The sequence below is a fragment of the Pelophylax lessonae genome (genome assembly GCF_965119305.1).
Source record: "Pelophylax lessonae genome assembly, chromosome: 1".
Lineage (NCBI taxonomy): Eukaryota > Metazoa > Chordata > Amphibia > Anura > Ranidae > Pelophylax > Pelophylax lessonae.
This window is the reverse complement of record NC_138768.1, coordinates 129468195-129486741: the sequence shown is the minus strand read 5'-3', so window position 1 is coordinate 129486741 and position 18547 is coordinate 129468195. Positions and strand designations below refer to the sequence as shown.

The 18547-nt window shown below is 41.4% G+C and overlaps 1 protein-coding gene across 2 annotated transcripts in view; it reads left to right on the top strand.

The window, feature by feature from the left end:
- LOC309561249 (ras GTPase-activating-like protein IQGAP2) overlaps positions 1 to 18547 on the top strand; it is a 506552-nt gene that overhangs the window by 389513 nt on the left and 98492 nt on the right. For both annotated transcript variants that reach the window (XM_082265047.1, XM_082265046.1), the window contains one exon: positions 14934 to 15104. In XM_082265047.1, the coding sequence (XP_082121173.1) occupies positions 14934 to 15104 (171 nt within the window). The remainder of the gene's footprint in view (positions 1 to 14933; positions 15105 to 18547) is intronic.

The following is an 18547-nucleotide window of genomic DNA, read 5'->3' as shown; positions in this document are numbered from 1 at the left end:
CCTATAAAAGCGCACCAGTGTGAACCAGACCTTAGGGGCCCATTCACACTTGCCCGTACACTAAACTGGAGGGGTTTAGTGTGCAGGCAGGTGTTCATTGGTCATTTTGGGCTGCAGTGATGTGTGGCAGGGAGCAATGTGATGCTTTACAGCATCTTACAGCTGCCTTTTTTCCCCAAACTTAATTTGAAGTGTACAAAGTGGCGTTGCGCTTGCTGTGCAGTGACGTGGTGCTAGTGAAAACTGCATTGTAGTGAGAACAGGGCACGTAGAAACAATTGTTTTCTTTGTACCCTAGCAGTGACTGGCATTCCTCCAGTGTGGAAACTGCCAGTCACTGCTCTAGTGTGAATGGGCTGTTAAAGTTACTGGAATGTGATCACTTATTAAAAAAAAAAAAAAAAAAGGTATTTATAATGCTTTTTTTTATTGCTATACACAAATGTTTTGCCTTTCATTTCTATTTTAACCACTTAAGGACCAGGCCTATTTCTTTCACTTGTTGTTTACAAGTTAAAATCTGTATATTTTTGCTAGAAAATTACTTGGAATCCCCAAACATAATTTTTTTTTTTTTAGGAGAGACAATAGAAAATAAAATGGAGATCGTTGAAATACTTTGTCACACCGTATTTGCGCAGCGGTCTTACAAACACAATTTGTTTGGAAAAGATACACACTTTTGAATTAAAAAATAAGAAACCAGTACAGTTAGCCCAATTTTTTTTCTAGTATGTGAAAGAGAATGTTACCCTGAGTAAATTGATACCTAACATGTTATGCTTCAGAATGGCAACAAACATTGGTACTTAAAAATCTCCATAAGCGACGCTTTAAAAGTTTCTACAGGTTACAAGTTTAGAGTTAGAGGAGGTCTAGGGCTAAAACATATTGCTCTTGTTCCAACGATCGCGGCAATACTTCACACGTGTGGTTTGAACACTGTTTAAATATGTGGGCATGACTTGCGTATTAGTTCGCTTCCGCGCACGAACTCGGAGGGACGGGGTGCTTTAATAAAAATTGTTTTCTTTCTTATTTAATTTACCTTTTTTTTTTTTTTTTTTTTTTTTTTAAAAAAGGTGATCATTTTTATTCCTATTACAAGGAATGTAAACATTCCCTGTAATAGAAATAAGTAGGACAGTGCCTCTTTAATGTGAGATCTGGGGTCAAAAAGACCTCAGATCTCACATCTACACTTAAAAGCAAAAACAGAAAAAAAAATTGGCCCTTTAAGGCCGTTTGGCGAAAGTAACATATGACGTTGCTCCGGTCCTCCAAGGTCAAAGAGTTGAGTGGGAGTGAGGGCCTGCTTGCCCTCACTCGACTTCCTGCCTGGGACTGGAATGGAACTGCAACCGGGAAGCTGCGGGGGGGGGGGGGGGGGATGTGGGCACCTCTCCCGCCGCCTATAAAAGTGATCCGCTGCTGAGACAACTTTTATGTGAAAGAGGACCGCGGCCGTGTAGAAAAATACTGGGGCTGCCCATACTGGGGTTATAGCAGCTATCTGCTGCCATAACACCGGTATTTAATGCCAAAGTACCGACGTAAATACGCGGTGGGCAGTCCATCATTGGAGCTTATGCCACACATCACCCACTCTTCTAACCACATGAAGACCAAGCCTTTTCTGATACTTTTTGTTTACATGAAAAAAGTTTATTTTTAATTTTTTTTTCTAGAAAACTCCTTTGAACCTCCAAACATATATTTTTTTTAACAAACTGAATGGTAGTTTATTGAACATAGTAGCATGATACAGGAACACAAATGGCAGGGTGTGATAGTAACATGGGACTTAACACACGTATACAGGTACAAGAATACAATGAGTTCATCAAGATAGGAGCAAGACATTTCAACAGCAAGACCACTGATATTAATACAAGGCCATAATGGAACCTACCTCTATCTGTCAGAGCAGGGCAGTTTGACAAAAGAAGCATTTCACCCCTCACTGAGTCCATGACAGCCAAACCGTATCAAATTTCTTAGGACATTTCCTGTTCATATAAGTTAACTTTTACATAGACAATACAGCATTCCACTTACACCAGATTGCTTTCTTAGCATAATAGAGGAGATACAATATCAAGAGTTTGGTGCACCAAGGTCTCTGATCATCATCCTGTATACCTAAAAGCGCCAGTTTAGTGATCATTGGAAGAGACAATTGTAGACCGACATTAATTACCTCAAAGACATCCGTCTAGAACCGTATTACCCTAGGAAATCTCTGGAACATATGGAGGCAAGTCCCCCACATCATAGTGGCAACACACACAAGAGGGGTCCCGCTGCGGATACATTCTGTGCAGACTCTGGGGGGTGTAGTGCACCTGATTTAAGAACTTAATTTGACAGAACTTGTCTCTGGAGAAAATGACCAATTTAGAACTATTCTCAAAATGATCCTCTCAATCTTCCCTATCCAATGAGGGGATGTCTGCCTTATAAACCTTCCATAACCTCTGTATTTTAGGGGAATCAAAACTAAGTAGCACTCTAGGTATAGGGAGGAAAGGGGCCTGGGCAAAGACTCCTAAGCTAAAAGTTTTCCTATGGAATCCATGGCCAGCATAGGGCGTAGTGAGAATTGGGCGCGGGTAGCATTCCTCAGCGGAAGTACTTTCATCCGAGCAACTGAAATTTCCCAAAGGGGTCCCTAAAAGACAGCAACCGGCCCATGGGCAAAATATCTTGCAACACTTTGATGTCAAACTGCGCCCATAGTTGGAGGGTCAGGATCTGATCTAAAATGTACAAGGTTAGGGTTGCCCCATCAATTAACCTCCCCCCCCCCCCCCTTAACCAGCAGAGGTAATGATAGTATCTGATTTCATACATCCCAACAATTTTCGATTAATGTTAACAAAATTATATTTTCAGTAAATAATACAAAAGGTATTTATTGTACACAAACACGAATTCTATTCTATACAAATAATAGTTTTGTTGAGTTCAACAGTAAAAAATCTAAATAAAATGATGCATACTGTGTGTGTGTGTGTGTGTGTGTGTGTGTGTGTGTATGTATGTATATATATATATATATATATATATATATATACACACACACTCCATTATATCTGTAGTGGCAGAGGTATGTCATGGTGTCAGTGTTCAATATAACACCTAAGAAGGCCATATCCCCATACAATCTGTTGCCTATCGTTCCCCAAGGTGTGAATCAAAACGTGACTGCAACTGAAACAGGACAGCGCGGTCCTGTTTCAGTTGCAGTCACATCTTGATTCACATCTTGGGGATATGACCTTCTTAGGTGTTGTGGCCCAGCGCTTCTGCTTTGGTCTCGCTAAATTCAGTGGACTGATCTTTTGTGCCAATCTTTGTTGCCATCTTTGATCTGTATCAGATCTACATGTGTCATTGACTGAGCAAAGGAACGGACATCTTTATTATTATTATTTTTTTAATGGTTCTTTAGCTGATGTTATGGGCCTTGTATGCACTGATTGTAAGAAAAATTGTACCCTAATTCATCACCCCTGAAGAGGAAACTCTGAAACACGTTGGAAGTTTCTGTAGGGTTTTTTATTTACATCTTTCCTCCAACCACCATGCTATATATGTGAGGTGGATTGCCTTCATCTGGTTCAAAATTGTTGTCCTTTTATATCAGCTTCATGTTTTAACTATGATGTTCAATAACATTTATACCTATATTTGTTTATTTAAAAATCCTTTTTACTTGTTGTTTGTTGTTACTTTACTAAATATTTTTAGGCCCCTAAAGTCCCACTAAGAGGCACCTTCTGTCTGTTTTTGCATTCATTTTGATTTGTGGTGTTTTTTAGTTCACCTTAAGGCCCCTTTCACACATGGAGTCCGTCAGGCGGACTCAGTTTTTCTCAGCGGGGAATCGATCTGCCGATCCCCCGCTGAGCAGGAGGATGACAGCTGTGTCTCCGCGCTGTGTGCGGAGACACAGCTGTCGGGTCCCCAGGCATCTCTATGGGGGAATCGGATGGGAACGGAACGTCTGTCCTTTCTCATCCGATCCGCTAGACGGATGGAAAATAGGGTTTCCATCCGTCTGGTTTTGACGGATCGGATGTCAGCGGACATGTCTCCGCTGACATCCGATGCCCCATAGAGATGCATGGGGCATCCGTTCAGATCCGCCAAAAAAAACTGACAGGCAGATCTGAACGGTCCGCCTGTGTCAAAGGGGCCTATCACAATTTTTTGAGATATTTGTTTGTTTTATTACAAATGTATATTATCACTAAAACATGTTTATCCCAAATACATGTGGAAGTAAAAGTTATTACTGATACCTAATTTAACATTTTTGACACAAATTGTTTTTCCATAAGAGTTTTCCAACTATTGTGATTTCATTTATATTGCATCATTTAAAACACGATTGATATTAAGAATTAGTGCTGTACATTATATACAGTATTTCTATACACATTTTATCCTTTTGCGGTACTGGCTGTTTTTTGAGATACTAGCGCTGTATTACCCCCCCCCCCCCCTTATTGCACTTATGCACTTGATTGAGTGGCCCATTGCAATGAGAAAAGAAGAAGAAAGGAGCTGTTGATCCATGTTGGGAATCGTCATGTTTAATATAATTGGTTTGTGAGTGGGTATTCACCTTAAACTTGTTTAGTTGCCCAAAATAACTTCTTGCAAAATGGAGGGAAAGGCCAGTCTGGAGTTTGAAATATAAAGCAGTATATTGTTCACCAGACAGATTTATGATCATAAAACACTAAATGTGGCGCTAAACCCAAGAACGTATAGCAAAAAATGGGGAAGCAGTCCATGCAAAAAATGGGGAAGCTTCTTTCCTCCGTCATTCGAAAAGGCACAAGCGTAGCTGGCAGCCACACCCCTTGACGACGACTGCTGAAGTCGAAACGTGCGTCGGGTGGCGTGCTAAGCGACGCGTGCCGCAGCGAGGAGGACACAGAGCGGCCATAGACCGAGCGCTTGACAGGAGGACGCCTGAGAACTGGCAGGGAGATTCTGGTCATTTATGCGAGGATTTCTTCTGAACCCTGTAAGTGGCTCTTTTTAGTGGGAATAAATTCTTGTGAAGCAGTCTGCGCTATGTGATGTTCTTTCTTTTTCCATATCAAACACACACTATCTCTGAGCCTGTGCCTATGAATTGGATATCTGAGTGAGAAGTCTCTGATCCTTCATTTATGCGCATTTGATCTCTGTTGTGGGGATCAACGACATCTGGTAAGGAGTGGTGGTGTTTCTGAGTGCTCTTCTGGTGGTGGTTTACTCTGGATTTGCCTCTATAAAAGTGAAGATACACCTGCATGGACTGCTTCCCCCTTTTTTGCTATACGTTCTTGGATTTAGCGCCACATTTAGTGTTTTATGTCTTTTAAATCTGCAAAATTCCAGGTTTTGTGTGGCTGCTTTACCCCTGCGATTCGTGATCAATTATATGGTCTCATATTTTTTACTCAGAAAAAGGGGTTTGGTGTAACCAAAAAATTGCGCAAGTGGTTCAACCGTGTATATATATAATCAATAAATATAAACATAAAAATTATGTGAATATATGAATATTAATAAATATTAAATAAATATTAATTTAAAGGAATTGCTTCCTTATAGTGAGCAGCAACAAAAAAGCAAGGTGCTGAATAGTTGTTTAAAAGAAGGGAAGTGTCGCGCTCAAACATAAAGTGCTTGTGCAGATATTAAACCTTAATTCAAAAATTCATAATTGGTGACAATCAAAAAATCAATCAATCTGTGCTCAACAATATAAAGTGCAAACAGTCCATATGCAGCATCAACCAATCCACATCTCCTTGGTGTCACACAAATTAGCAGAGACTTGATGTTAGTGCAGATTAAACCTTCACCTCCACACTTCACCCAGTGATCTAGTAAGGTACTCCTTACCGGAAATACATGACCCCTTGATTATAGGGGGTCACATAGGCAATATCTCCACACAGTGCACGATCCTCAGCTCCTCTGTTACACAGTAGGTAATCCAGTAACAAGCCCTTATAGCATAGCTCGGATCAGGTGGCAAACATGGGTGGAACAAAAAGAGACTCTCATGGTGCAGTACATCTAAACATATCGCTTTATTTAAAAAGTATTGCACTTACTCGAATCTCCATAAAACAATCGCCTTTTCTCATAAAAAACATCCAGCGGGGTTGTGAGCACTGCCGATCGCACAGCGCTCTTCTAACCCGGAAATGGCTACGGTCTCACGTTTCCCTTCCCGACGTACGTTTCGTCAGTACGACCTGATGTCATCAGGGGATCATGATACTGCACCATGAGAGTCTCTTTTTGTTCCACCCATGTTTGCCACCTGATCCGAGCTATGCTATAAGGGCTTGTTACTGGATTACCTACTGTGTAACAGAGGAGCTGAGGATCGTGCACTGTGTGGAGATATTGCCTATGTGACCTCCTATAATCAAGGGGTCATGTATTTACAGTAAGGAGTACCTTACTAGATCACTGGGTGAAGTGTGGAGGTGAAGGTTTAATCTGCACTAACATCAAGTCTCTGCTAATTTGTGTGACACCAAGGAGATGTGGATTGGTTGATGCTGCATATGGACTGTTTACACTTTATATTGTTGAGCACAGATTGATTGATTTTTTGATTGTCACCAATTATGAATTTTTGAATTAAGGTTTAATATCTGCACAAGCACTTTGTTTGAGCGCGACACTTCTCATATTTTTTACTTCCTGTAGCGCGGCAATACTGTGTTTTAGATTTATGATCATGCCCCCAGCAAAAAGGCCCCAAATAGTAGGGTTTCCACCAAATTGCATTAGCAAAGGTCTTCCATCTCTAATATATGGGACTGGGGCAGCCCTGATGTGGACTGTTGCGAAAGACCACAGGGTATGACTGCAAACCATTGACCTGAATACAGCCTGTGGAGTTGTTATATAATGCAATGATGTTAGAAAACGTGGGGGGATACGTATCTTGCAGGGTAATGGAAAGTCCCACCTCCGGGGATTATTGTCTTTTCAGCGTCAGTATTGGTGTTCTCATTTTGATCATTATATTCGCTTTATATTATAGACAAAGCAGTCTATTTATTCTGGTAGTTTTAGGCTCCCTCTGAGAACAGATTCTAGACCCATACTGTACTGTATATATTCTAATTCTTTTCTGTCTTCCTTTCTTGCTCAGCTGCAGAGACGGTGGCCACAGAAAATTGAAAATATTCGGTCGCATTCATGTCTTTATATTTGTTTGGTGACTCAGTCTTCCTTTGGCTAAATTGTATTTTTATTTACTCAATATGTTGTATTCACATTCTTTAATCAAAAGTTGCTTTGTACTTGTGTCAGACACTATTTCTGACAACTTATTTGCAACTTTTGCTCTGGTTCTGCATACAAACAAATAAAAGGCAGCTTAATTGTGTCACAGGGAACTTCAGTGCATGCCGAAGTCAGGCAAGTAGCTTCTTGTAGGACAGGGCAGATCTTTCATCAGACCTGTACTTGCCACATGGCATGGCATAGGATTCTTTGGCACCCAATGCAAAGTTGCCAACTTGTGTCTTCCCCAGGCAGAGATGGAGCTTGGACATCAGGGGGGTAGGGTGGTTGGGCCAGTGTAAGGTGCAGAAATGACAGCTGCCATCCACCAATCTTGGAATTAACACTGTTTGGTCCAAGGACAACAAAACCGGTTAAGGGGAGGTGTTATAGCATGGTTAAACCATTGTGATTTAGACATAACCTGATTTTTTTTTTTTTTACTAACTTCAGCTCACATTTACAATTTGTGCTTTCAACTGTAGCCTTCATTCATACAGTAAATTAAGGATGCGCAGGAAGTTCAGTCATGCGGACTACGCAGGGAGATTGCAGTTCTCCCAGTGTATTCGGTGGATCTCTGCTGTCACTTTGAAAGCTAGTCCACTGAGATCTGTTTATTACGATACAGAAAGTTTGTATTTGGCCTTGATTACTACCAAAATGTGTTTTTTGTTTTGTTTTGTTTTTTTTTTTTTTGTTTTGTTTTTTTTTTTTTTTTAAGCATCATACATATGTAGATATATAGTATATAATGAAAACATTCCAATACAGGTGTTTGGCTTACATAAAATGAGTAGTGATGGTCGAATCTGCATAAGTGCGATGAACATGGCAAAAAATCTGTAAATTGCTTATTTTAATGGGAACCCCATTAAAGTAAATGGGAAGCAAATCTTGCCATTCAATTCTCCCCATGTTCAAGGTTAATAGGCATGGGATTGTCAAAGGACTTGGAAAGCTGGACACTGCCAGGGGGGAAATCGGTTTAGAAAAATACAGTTAGGCAGGGAGCAGCTCTTTTAAAGCAATAAGAAACCACCAGAAAAAAAGTGATGCCCCCCCCCCCCTTCAGGTTTATGTCATAATGTACTAGTATGCAGTGCATGCTAGCAGATTATGACAGACTTACCTGTACACAGAGCCCTCTATAAAGTGCTGTCACAGCTCCCTGATGCTACTAGCTTCACCTGGTCTTCTTTCTGGGTTCAATGGCTCTGGCTGTATGAGTGGCCAGGGCCGCAAAGACGTCACTCCCGGCATGGAATTCTGAAGGTCCAGTATGGTATGCCGTTCCTTCAGAGCTCATGCACCAGTGACATCACTAGCTGCATGTTGGGTGAATATCTCCTAAACAGTGCAAATTTAGGAGATGTTCAGTGTACCTGCAGGTAAGCCTTATTGTAAGCTTACCTATAGGTTAAAAGTTCAAAAGTGAAATATTAAAAATGCACAATTCCTATAAATAATATACTTGGGGATGCCGTAAGCCTGCCTGCAAAGTGCTACACATGTAGGATGTGCTAAAAGCAAAAGTGACATTCATTCCAGAAATGGCATCCTTTTTAAAGTTTAGATGACATAAAGAATTAGTGTTTGGTACATTTCATAAATAGAAAAAAATTGGTAAAACAGGGCTGGGCAACCCAAAGCAGTTGTAATTTTAAGACATTGGGGGGTACAGTGAATGGGTGGACCTCTCCATCTCAAAAGAAGGGAAAGCATTGGGGGGATGGGAAGGAGGGATAGTAATAGGAGTATGGATAGAATAAATAAAGGAGACAATTATTTTGGGATAAATAAAGGTGGCGAAAGTGGGTAAAAAAAGAAAGAAAGGGGGGGGGAGGGGGACGGAGAAAGAAGAGAAGGGGGAAAAAGGAGGTAAGTGGTAAAAAGTAGTATAGACCTTTGATTATGAAGATATGTATAGGGTAAGGAGTAAGGACCTAGGCTCCTGGCTTGGATTTATGGTTCTAGCAATTTGTATTTGTTCTCCTTCCTTACATCTTTTTTGTTTTTTATCTTGGAAGATCTACAATCAACTGCTGGATAATCTAGATCCAGTTGTACAGACCGCAGCTACGCGCTAGGTCGGCCGCGACATAGCCTCACGGACAGAGGCTGGCCCACGAGTTAAACGTTTCGCAGGGTCGCATACAACCGGGCTTGGGTCTGAGTTGCAGCGGTCCCTGGGCCGATAGCTCCCCTACTTCGGTGGCGAGGATTCTGTCTGGAGCGTTACCCGCACCATGACAGAACATCTTTTGTTTTTTTTTTTTTGCAGTAAAGAGGGTGAATTTCAATGCCCACGTTTTGCACAATACTGTATGTGCCCATAAATAGCTGAAGTTTCTATGTTGAGAGTGCGCTCACTGCAAACTCCCAACACAGTGACTAAGCTGTCATAGACAGTTTCTGATCTCTAGTATTGATTGGAAGCAGGCAGGACAGCCTATCACAGTGGTCATGTGATCAGGCAGGTTTTACCACCCCATGGTGTAAAGACCCACTAAGGTAATATTCGCACAGGCAACTAGCACTTGTGCAAATGGCCGTAGCATGAATCTTCTGATTCCTGCAGCTGTTTCTGCCAGCTGTGAGGAGCCAGCTGCTGGCAACGAGCCCTGTACTTTTAATGACAGGTCTTCAGTGGCTGCAGCTATAGGGGGCTGTCCACACAGCCTGCGACTACCAGCGGTGATCGCTGCAATGCCCCTTGTGGCAGAAACTGCAGCAGGAATTCTCAAATTCCTGCCACTGTCAGTGCTAGTCGCCTTTGTAAAGTCTGCCTTAAAGGGATTCCGGGAAAGAGCAGGAAGGGGTTTAATGTGTTTTTTTGGGCACAGTTTATTAGTAGATGGGTATCATTAACCTCTTGCTGACCACTCCTTAGTGAAATTACTACTACAGGGTGGCTGCGCTAAGCAGGATCATTTATAAATACGTGATCCTGCACTTTCGGCTCGCTCCCGCTGTGATTTTACACAGCGGGAGCTGATCAGCGGGTCCCGCAGACCCGATGTCTGCCGGCACCTGCTGATTATTCGGTACACTGACAGAATGGCAGTCTGCCTATGTAAACAAGGCAGATTGCCATTCTGTCAGTACAGAAACACTGATCCATGTCTTCCACTAATAAAAGCACCTCCCCCACTACACTGAAATATTAACTAGGCACACAGGTATCCCTTTGATCGCCCCTAATGTTAGCCCCTTCCCTGCCAGTGTCATAAGTACAGTACATATTTTTAGCACTGATCACTGTAAAAATGTCACTGGTCCCCAAAAAATTGTCAGGTTTCCTGTTTGTCTGCCGCAATGTCGCAGTCCCACTATAAGTCGCTGATCGCCACCATTACTAGTAAAAAATAAAAATATCCCATAGTTTGTAGACACTAACTTTTGAGCAAACCAATCAATATACGCTTATTGAGATTTTTTTTTGCCAAAATATGTAGCAGAATACATACTGGCCTGAATTGAATAAGAAATATATATATATTTTTAATGTGTTTTAGAGCAGAAAGTAAAAAATATTGTTTTGTTTGTTTACTCAAAATTGTCGGTCGTTCTTTGTTTATAGCCAAAAAAATAAAAAGTGCAAAGGTGTCTATTTGTGGGGGGAAAAAGGGCATAAAATATTGCAAAAAATAGCCTGGTCAGGAAGGGGGGGGGGGGTAAACCTTCCCGGAGGTGAAGAATTTATTATATTTGCACTGGGCATATGTTTTAAAATTATACTAAAGTCTCGTTTTTTTTTTAAGTTAAAAATACAGTGAACAAAATTCTAAACGCAACACTTTTTTGTTTTTGCCCCCATTTTTCATGAGCTGAACTCAAAGATCTAAGACTTTTTCTATGTAGACAAAAGACCTATTTCTCTCAAATATTCACAAATCTGCCTAGATCAGTGCTAGTGAGCACTTCTCCTTTGCCGAGATAATCCATCCACCTCACAGGTGTGACATATCAAGATGCTGATTAGACACCATGATTATTGCACAGGTGTACACGCCTTAGGCTGGCAACAATAAAAGGCCACTCTAAAATGTGCAGTTTTATCACACAGTACAATGCCACAGATGTTGCAAATTTTGAGGGAGCGTGCAATTGGCATGCTGACTGCAGGAATATCCACCAGAGCTATTGCCTGTGAATTGAATGTTCATTTCTCTACCATAAGCCATCTCCAAAGGCGTTTCAGAGAATTTGGCAGTATATTCAATCGGCCTCACAACCACAGTCCACGTGTAACCACACCAGCCCAGGACCTCCACATCCAGCATCTTCACCTCCAAGATTGTCTGAGACCAGCCACCCGGACAGCTGCTGCAACAGTCAGCTTTGCATAACCAACGAATTTCTGCACTAACTGTTAGAAACTGTCTCAGGGAAGCTCATGCATGCTCGTCATCCTCATCGGGGTCTTAACCTGACTGCAGTTCGTCATCGTAACCAACTTCAGTGGGCAAATGCTCACATTCAATGGTATCTGGCACTTTGGAGAGGTGTTGTTCTCTTCACGGATGAATCCTGGTTTTCTTAAATCTTTGAGTTCAAAATGAAAAATGGGGGCAAAAATAAGTGTGTTTATCATTTTTTTCAGTATAACAAACATGTCTATACTTACCTGCTCTGTGCAGTGGTTTTGCACAGAGGAGCTCCAATCCTCTTCTTCCCGAGTCACTCTTCAGTGCTCCTGGCCCCTCCCTCATGTTGAGTGCCCCCACAGCAAGCAGCTTGCTATGGCGGCACCCGAATCGAGCCACAGCTCTCTGTGTCCATTCAGACTTTGACAGCAACGGGAGCCCATGGCGATGTGCTGCTGTCTCAGCCAATGAGGAGGGGAGTCCCGGGCTTGCAACATCACTGGATCTAGATGGACCTCAGGTAAGTATTAGGGGGGCTGCTGCGCACTGGAGGCTTTTTATCTTAATGCATAGAATGCATTAGGAAAAAAAAACCTTCTTCCTTTACAAACACTTTAATAATTAATGATAAATAAAAATATAATGTGCAACCAGTTGTAAATGCCATTTTTAAAGGGATACATGAAAGTGATATCATACTACCACTTATAAACCTTTTTATGACTTTATTTAATGGTGGAAGGCAGTATGCTTAACCCATGTAATTCCTCTTCTCGTCCTTGGAGTTAGTGACGAATGAGAAGTGAATCCACCTACACTTTTCCTTCCATCCAGCTGGGGCCCATCACACTCTTCCTCATCCCAACCCACTTTTATTCTCTCCATATCCCTAAGCGTCTTCTGTTATTGCAGAACCTGAAAAGTCAAAAATGTTCAGATTTAAAAACAACAGTATATTGTTTCGAGTAATTTACCACATCATTACACCCAACCTCACAAATTCCTGATGTCACAATTATACAGCATCTGCAAGCCATTAAGAATTCAAGGACAAGGAGTACTCTGGAATTCTGTTGTTTACCATTTCCAATGCAGTTTAAGCAGTTTACTGTTAAAGAGAATCTTCACCCTATAAACAAAAATGTAAAAGTCAGCAGCTACAAATACTGTAACTGATGACTTTGAAAAAACACACTCACATGTCCCAGGATCCAGCGATGTGTTCACCGGCCTAACTTTATGCCGATCTTCGGGTCGGTGAGCACCGACATCTTACCTTTGGGCATCCAGCTGTGACTTTCTGCGGCCTCACAGTCACCTGCCCATTGCGCATGCGCCCCATGAATGGTTCCGCAGTCTCCTGGGACCTGTCCCAAGAGGGTGAGGTGGGGGAGCGAACCTCTGCTCCTATCACCTAGGCGGTTGGAGCAGAAGTGAGGGCGGGTATCTGTCAAAATCAGGTACCTGCTCAGCCCCCACCTAAAAAAGACATTCCCAGTTTGGGAGAGGAGGGAGGAAGGAGGAGGAAAAGTAGAACTTCCCCTTTTGGGCACAGTTCCTCCTCAAAGGGATTTTAAAGGTTTGATTTTTTTTTTTAAATTAAAATAATCATTTTATACTTACCTGCTGCCCTTATGCACTGTTCCCCCACCAATGCTCCAGGCTCCCCTCCCCCCGTTGAGTGTCACCTTAGCAACCTGCTTTCTAAGGGGGTACTCGTGCATGCTCGAACCTGAGCCCCTCCCTTGCTCCCTCCTCACTGACTGTGATGGACAGCAGGGGGAGCCAAAGGCTAAGAAAGCCTATTGTTTTTGGGCTCTTTCTTTTATTTTTATATTTATTTTTACTTGATTGCTATCACAAGGGGTTATTAAACCCCTATGTAATAGCATTGAGAAAGTGACAGGTACTCTTTATGGAGACATTAGGGGTCTAATAGACCCCAATGTCTCCCCTGCCTTTCACACCATCTAACCAAGCACAGATTAGCTTGGTTAGAGGTGCCTCCTGGCTGTGCTGGCCAGGAAAGGGTGCATATGAAATTAAAAGTGACATCACTCCTGGTTTCACGGTTTGCATGTGAGCTTGAGGCACAGATTTGCCTCGAGCTCACTACAATCCCCCTCCCCCAGCCACCGACTGTGTACCCGGGCACCGGTGAGCACAGGACAGCCCGAGAACCACGAGAGGAGGGGGGGGGCACCACGCTGCTTGCTCTGTGAAAGTGATTGGCAGCATGACTTTTATTTTGAAGTTGAGAGCTGGCTGAACAAAACCCACACAAGCTGATGGCGTAGTAAGCCAAAAGAGCTGAATTTGTTAAGCAGTGCTCGGCCGGACATTGATAGAAGTTACAAGACTGCTATATACTGCTGATGAGAAATGGCATTTAGCAGTTTATATTTACTAAAATAATTGCATTTCCATGTTCTGTGTGCTGTGGAAGACCAGATATAGTGAATACAGGATCCTGGGTTTAGTACCACTTTAAGGTAAAAAAAAAAGCCTTTTGAACCACTTTAGGTCACTAATTAATATATAGCTTAAAGTTTGTTAGGTTCTTGGTGTTTTTACTAAATAGAGCTCAACTCCAGCTTTTGATACACTTTACATAGTTTGTTTGGGCCAAGCTGACCCAAACAGCATGTCCCTCACTAACTGAGGCCGCTGGATGTGCTGTATAAAATTTATGTAGCTGAGGCTACATACAGCATATTACACTGTGTTCCGGGTTCGATCATACCCAGAACACAATAGTCTATCTGACCGGCTCTTAGCCATTCAGAGAAAGCAATGTATTCTAGCAGTGAACACAAATCTTCCTCTGAATAGCTGAGCCAGAGAGGTGGCCTGATGTCACAACCTCTGACTTAGTCACTCAGAGGAAGCTTTGTATTCATTGCTATAATACATTGCTTTCTCTGAATGGCTGAGCGCTGGTCAGATAGATTGTGTTCTGGGTATAAGACAGGAAGGTGTTGGCTCAAACCTGGAACACAGTGCGGTAAGTTATACGAAGCCTACATACAGTTTTATACAGCACATCCAGCAGCCTCACATGTTCGTTTTTGGGCCAACTTGGCTTGTAAAGTGTATCAAAAGAGTTCAGCTTTAAAGATCATTTACATCATCTGCCCACATAATTTTTCGAATGTAGCTTCATAGTTTGTAATTCATTCTGTCATGCACTGAATTTAATGTCACGGAATATCTGGAAACAAACCTATTTGTTTTCTTCTTTTTTAGGCCATTGTGGGAAAGATTACAGCTGATTACAACCGAGAACAGCTGTGGATGGCAAATGAGCATCTGATTACTCTGCTGCAAGCACGGATAAGGGGCTACCTGACCAGAAAGACCTACCTAGGGAGGAAGGCCTACCTCCAACAACAAGAGCCATATGCTGTTAAAATACAGGTATTTAAAAAAAAAAGTAATATATTTCAAATGAAAGATGTTTTTTTGCAAACCGCAAACACTTTTGTATATTGGATTTTTTTTCTAGCCCTGGTTTTTAACACATTGCAGTGTGTCCTTGTTATCTGTTCAGACAAAGAATTGTCCTATTCAAATGTGCATTAAAGTAACTCTAAGTACAGTAAGTAAAAGTAAGTTTTCAAACATTCCAGATAGAGGTAGTTTAGATTAATAGGCGTAGGTTAGAAGTTATTGAAATCCTGGGGGACATGAAAGTATGGTTTTTAAATTTTGACCTGAGATGGATTGTGAGGTATATATAATTTTAAAGTGGTTTTAAAGGCAGAAGGTTTTTTTTTTTTACCTTAAGTTATTCTATGCATTAAGGTAAAAAAAACCTTCTGCATGCATATCCCCCCCCCCCCCGTCTTACATGAGCCTGATGTCGATCCAGCGATGTGCATGAGAGCAGAGGCGTTCTCGGCTCCCTTTCTCCTTTTGGCTCAGGCACAGCAGTGGAAGCCTTGGGCTACTGCTGCTGTCAATCAAAGCCAGTGAGGAGAGAGCAAGGAGCGGGGCCGAGACTCGTTCTCTGTGTCTAATGGACACACAACCGGCTCCGGAGAAAGTCTGCACAAGGGCCACCATAACAAGCAGGGGACAGGTGCGCCGGCATGGGAACCCCAGAAAAAAAGGATTGGGGCTGTTCTGTGCAAAACCACTTAAACCAAGTATAACACGTTTGTTTGTTTGTTTTTTTTAATTTGTCTTTAGAATCACTTTAAGCTACCATGCAGATATATGTCGTAACCAGATTTCATAAAGATAAATTATAGCCAGTAATCTAAAACAACAATCCTAGGTTAGGTACACACTAACAGTTTTTGAACAAAAAAATCCAGAGAGATCCCTGCATCAACACAAGCGATGTTGATGCAGTGTTCTCTCCTGCTGTGTCTTTGTATTCTAACAGAGTGGCCTCTCCCCCATCCGAATATACACTGATAGCTGATTGGATGCTGGTTTTCCAGCATGCCCGTTCGACAGAAACCAGTCGTTAATAGAACAGACAGCTGTTCACATGGACTGGAAGTCAGCCGGAACCGGCTGAATTTCGGCATATGCACCGGGCTTAAGACTCTTTCCATAGCCAACATGTAGAGTACTATGTGGCCTGAAGTCCTTTGAACTTGCCACTCCCAATACTGTGACAAACATACTTTGAGATGTTTTCTATCCATGCTTGTATGCAATGGGAGAAGTACTATGTGTGCACTGTGAAATTCCTACTTCATCCATGGTGCCTAACAGTAAGATAGCTGCTGTTGATAGACGCAAAATAAGGAACATTCATCTCTTGACATTTTCTATATTGTTAAAAAAATTATAGAATCCAATGACCGATGTAAAATCCCTTATCTATTTTCCCCCTCCGTAACCCACCTGCAACAGTTGTTGTACAACGGTATCGCGCTCAATTATCCTTCCATGTTTACTGTTCTTTGCAGTGTTTCTTAATTGTACTATGGTATGTTCCCCTCTATTGCCAGCTGGGAACCAAGTACCTGAAGTGCGTTCATTTATTGGCCATAACCTCTAAATATACAGTGGGTAAAATAAGTATTGAACACGTCACTATTTTTCTAGGTAAATCTTTTTCTATAGTTTCTATTGACATTAAATTGTCACCACGTGTCGGTAACAACCCGTGCAATCCGTACATACAAAGAAACAAAAAAAAAAAATAAGTTCAGAAATTAAATTATGTGTAATAAAATGGAATGATACAGGAAAAAAAAGTATTGAACACATGAAGAAAGTGAGGTTCAAAAGGCATGGAAAGCCAAGACACCAGCTGAAATCTATCAGTAATTAGTAAGCAATCCTTCACCTTGTCAGTGCAAATTAATATCAGCTGGTTCAGTTTTAACTGATGGCCTATAAAAAGGTGTCCTATAACCACGGTGTCACACAAGAAACATCTCATGATGGATAAAAGCAAAGAACTCTCTCAAGACCTTTGCCACCCCATTGTTGCAAAACATACTTATGGCATTGGTTACAGAAGGATTTCTAAACGGGTCCAGTGAGCACTGTTGGGGCCATAATCCGGTAGCGGAAAGAACATAATTTCACCATAAACAGGCCACGACCAGGTGCTCCTTGCAAGATTTCTGACAGAGGAGTGAAAAGATTTCTCAAAAGAGTTGTCCCAAGAGCCAAGGACCACTTGTGGAGAGCTTCAGAAAGATCTGGAATTAGGCACAATTTTTTCAAAGAAAACAATAAGTAATGCACTCAACCGCCATGGCCTGTATGCACATTCACCACGAAAGACTCCATTGCTGATAAAAAAGCATATTGAAGCTTGTTTAACCACTTGCCTACAGTGCACTTTCACCCCCTTCCTGCCCAGACCGATTTTCAGCTTTCAGCGCTCTCACACTTTGACTGAGAATTACTCAGTCATGCAACACTGCACCCATACAAAAATTGTGTCCTTTTTTTCACACAAATAGAGCTTTCTTTTGATGGTATTTGATCAATACTGGGTTTTTTATTTTTTGTGCTATAAATAAAAAAAGACTGAAAATATTGTGAAAAAAACGCATTTTTCTTTGTTTCTGTCATAAAATTTTGCAAATTAGTAATTTTTCTTCACAAATTTTGGCCAAAATTTATACTGCTACTTATCTTTGGTAAAAATAACCCAAGTAAGTGTATATTATTTGGTCTTTGTGAAAGTTATAGAGTCCACAAGCTATGGTGCGAATCATTGAAAATTGATCACACTTGATCACACCTGATGTACTGAAGGCCTATCTCATTTCTTGAGACACTAAAAAGTCAGGAAAGTACAAATACCCCCCAAATGACCCCTTTTTGGAAAGTAGACATTCCAAGGTATTTAATAAGGGGCATGGTGAGTTTTTTGAAGTTGTAATTTTTTCCCACAATGCTTTGCAAAATGAAGATTTTGTTTTTTTTTTTGTTTTTTTTTTTTACAAATTGCCGTATTAACAGGTTATTTCTCTCACACAGCACATGTATACTTGCAACTACACCCCAAAACACATTCTACTACTCCTCCTGAGTATGGAGATACCACATGTGTGAGACTTTTTCACAGCCTGGCCACATACAGAGGCCTAACATCCAAGTAGCCCCGTCCGGCATTCTAGGAGCACAAATTACACATATAATTTCCTGACAACCTATCGCACTTTTGAAGGCCCTGGAGCACCAGGACAATGGAAACCCCCATAAAATTACCCCATTTTGGAAAGCAAACAGCCCAACGTATAATTTTTGAGGCATAATGAGTCTTTTGAATATGTCATTTTTTTCCACAAGTTTTTGGAAAATGTGGAAAGAAAATGAAAACACATTTTTTTTACACAAAGCTGTCCATTTATGCAATATTTCTAACACATAGCATGTAC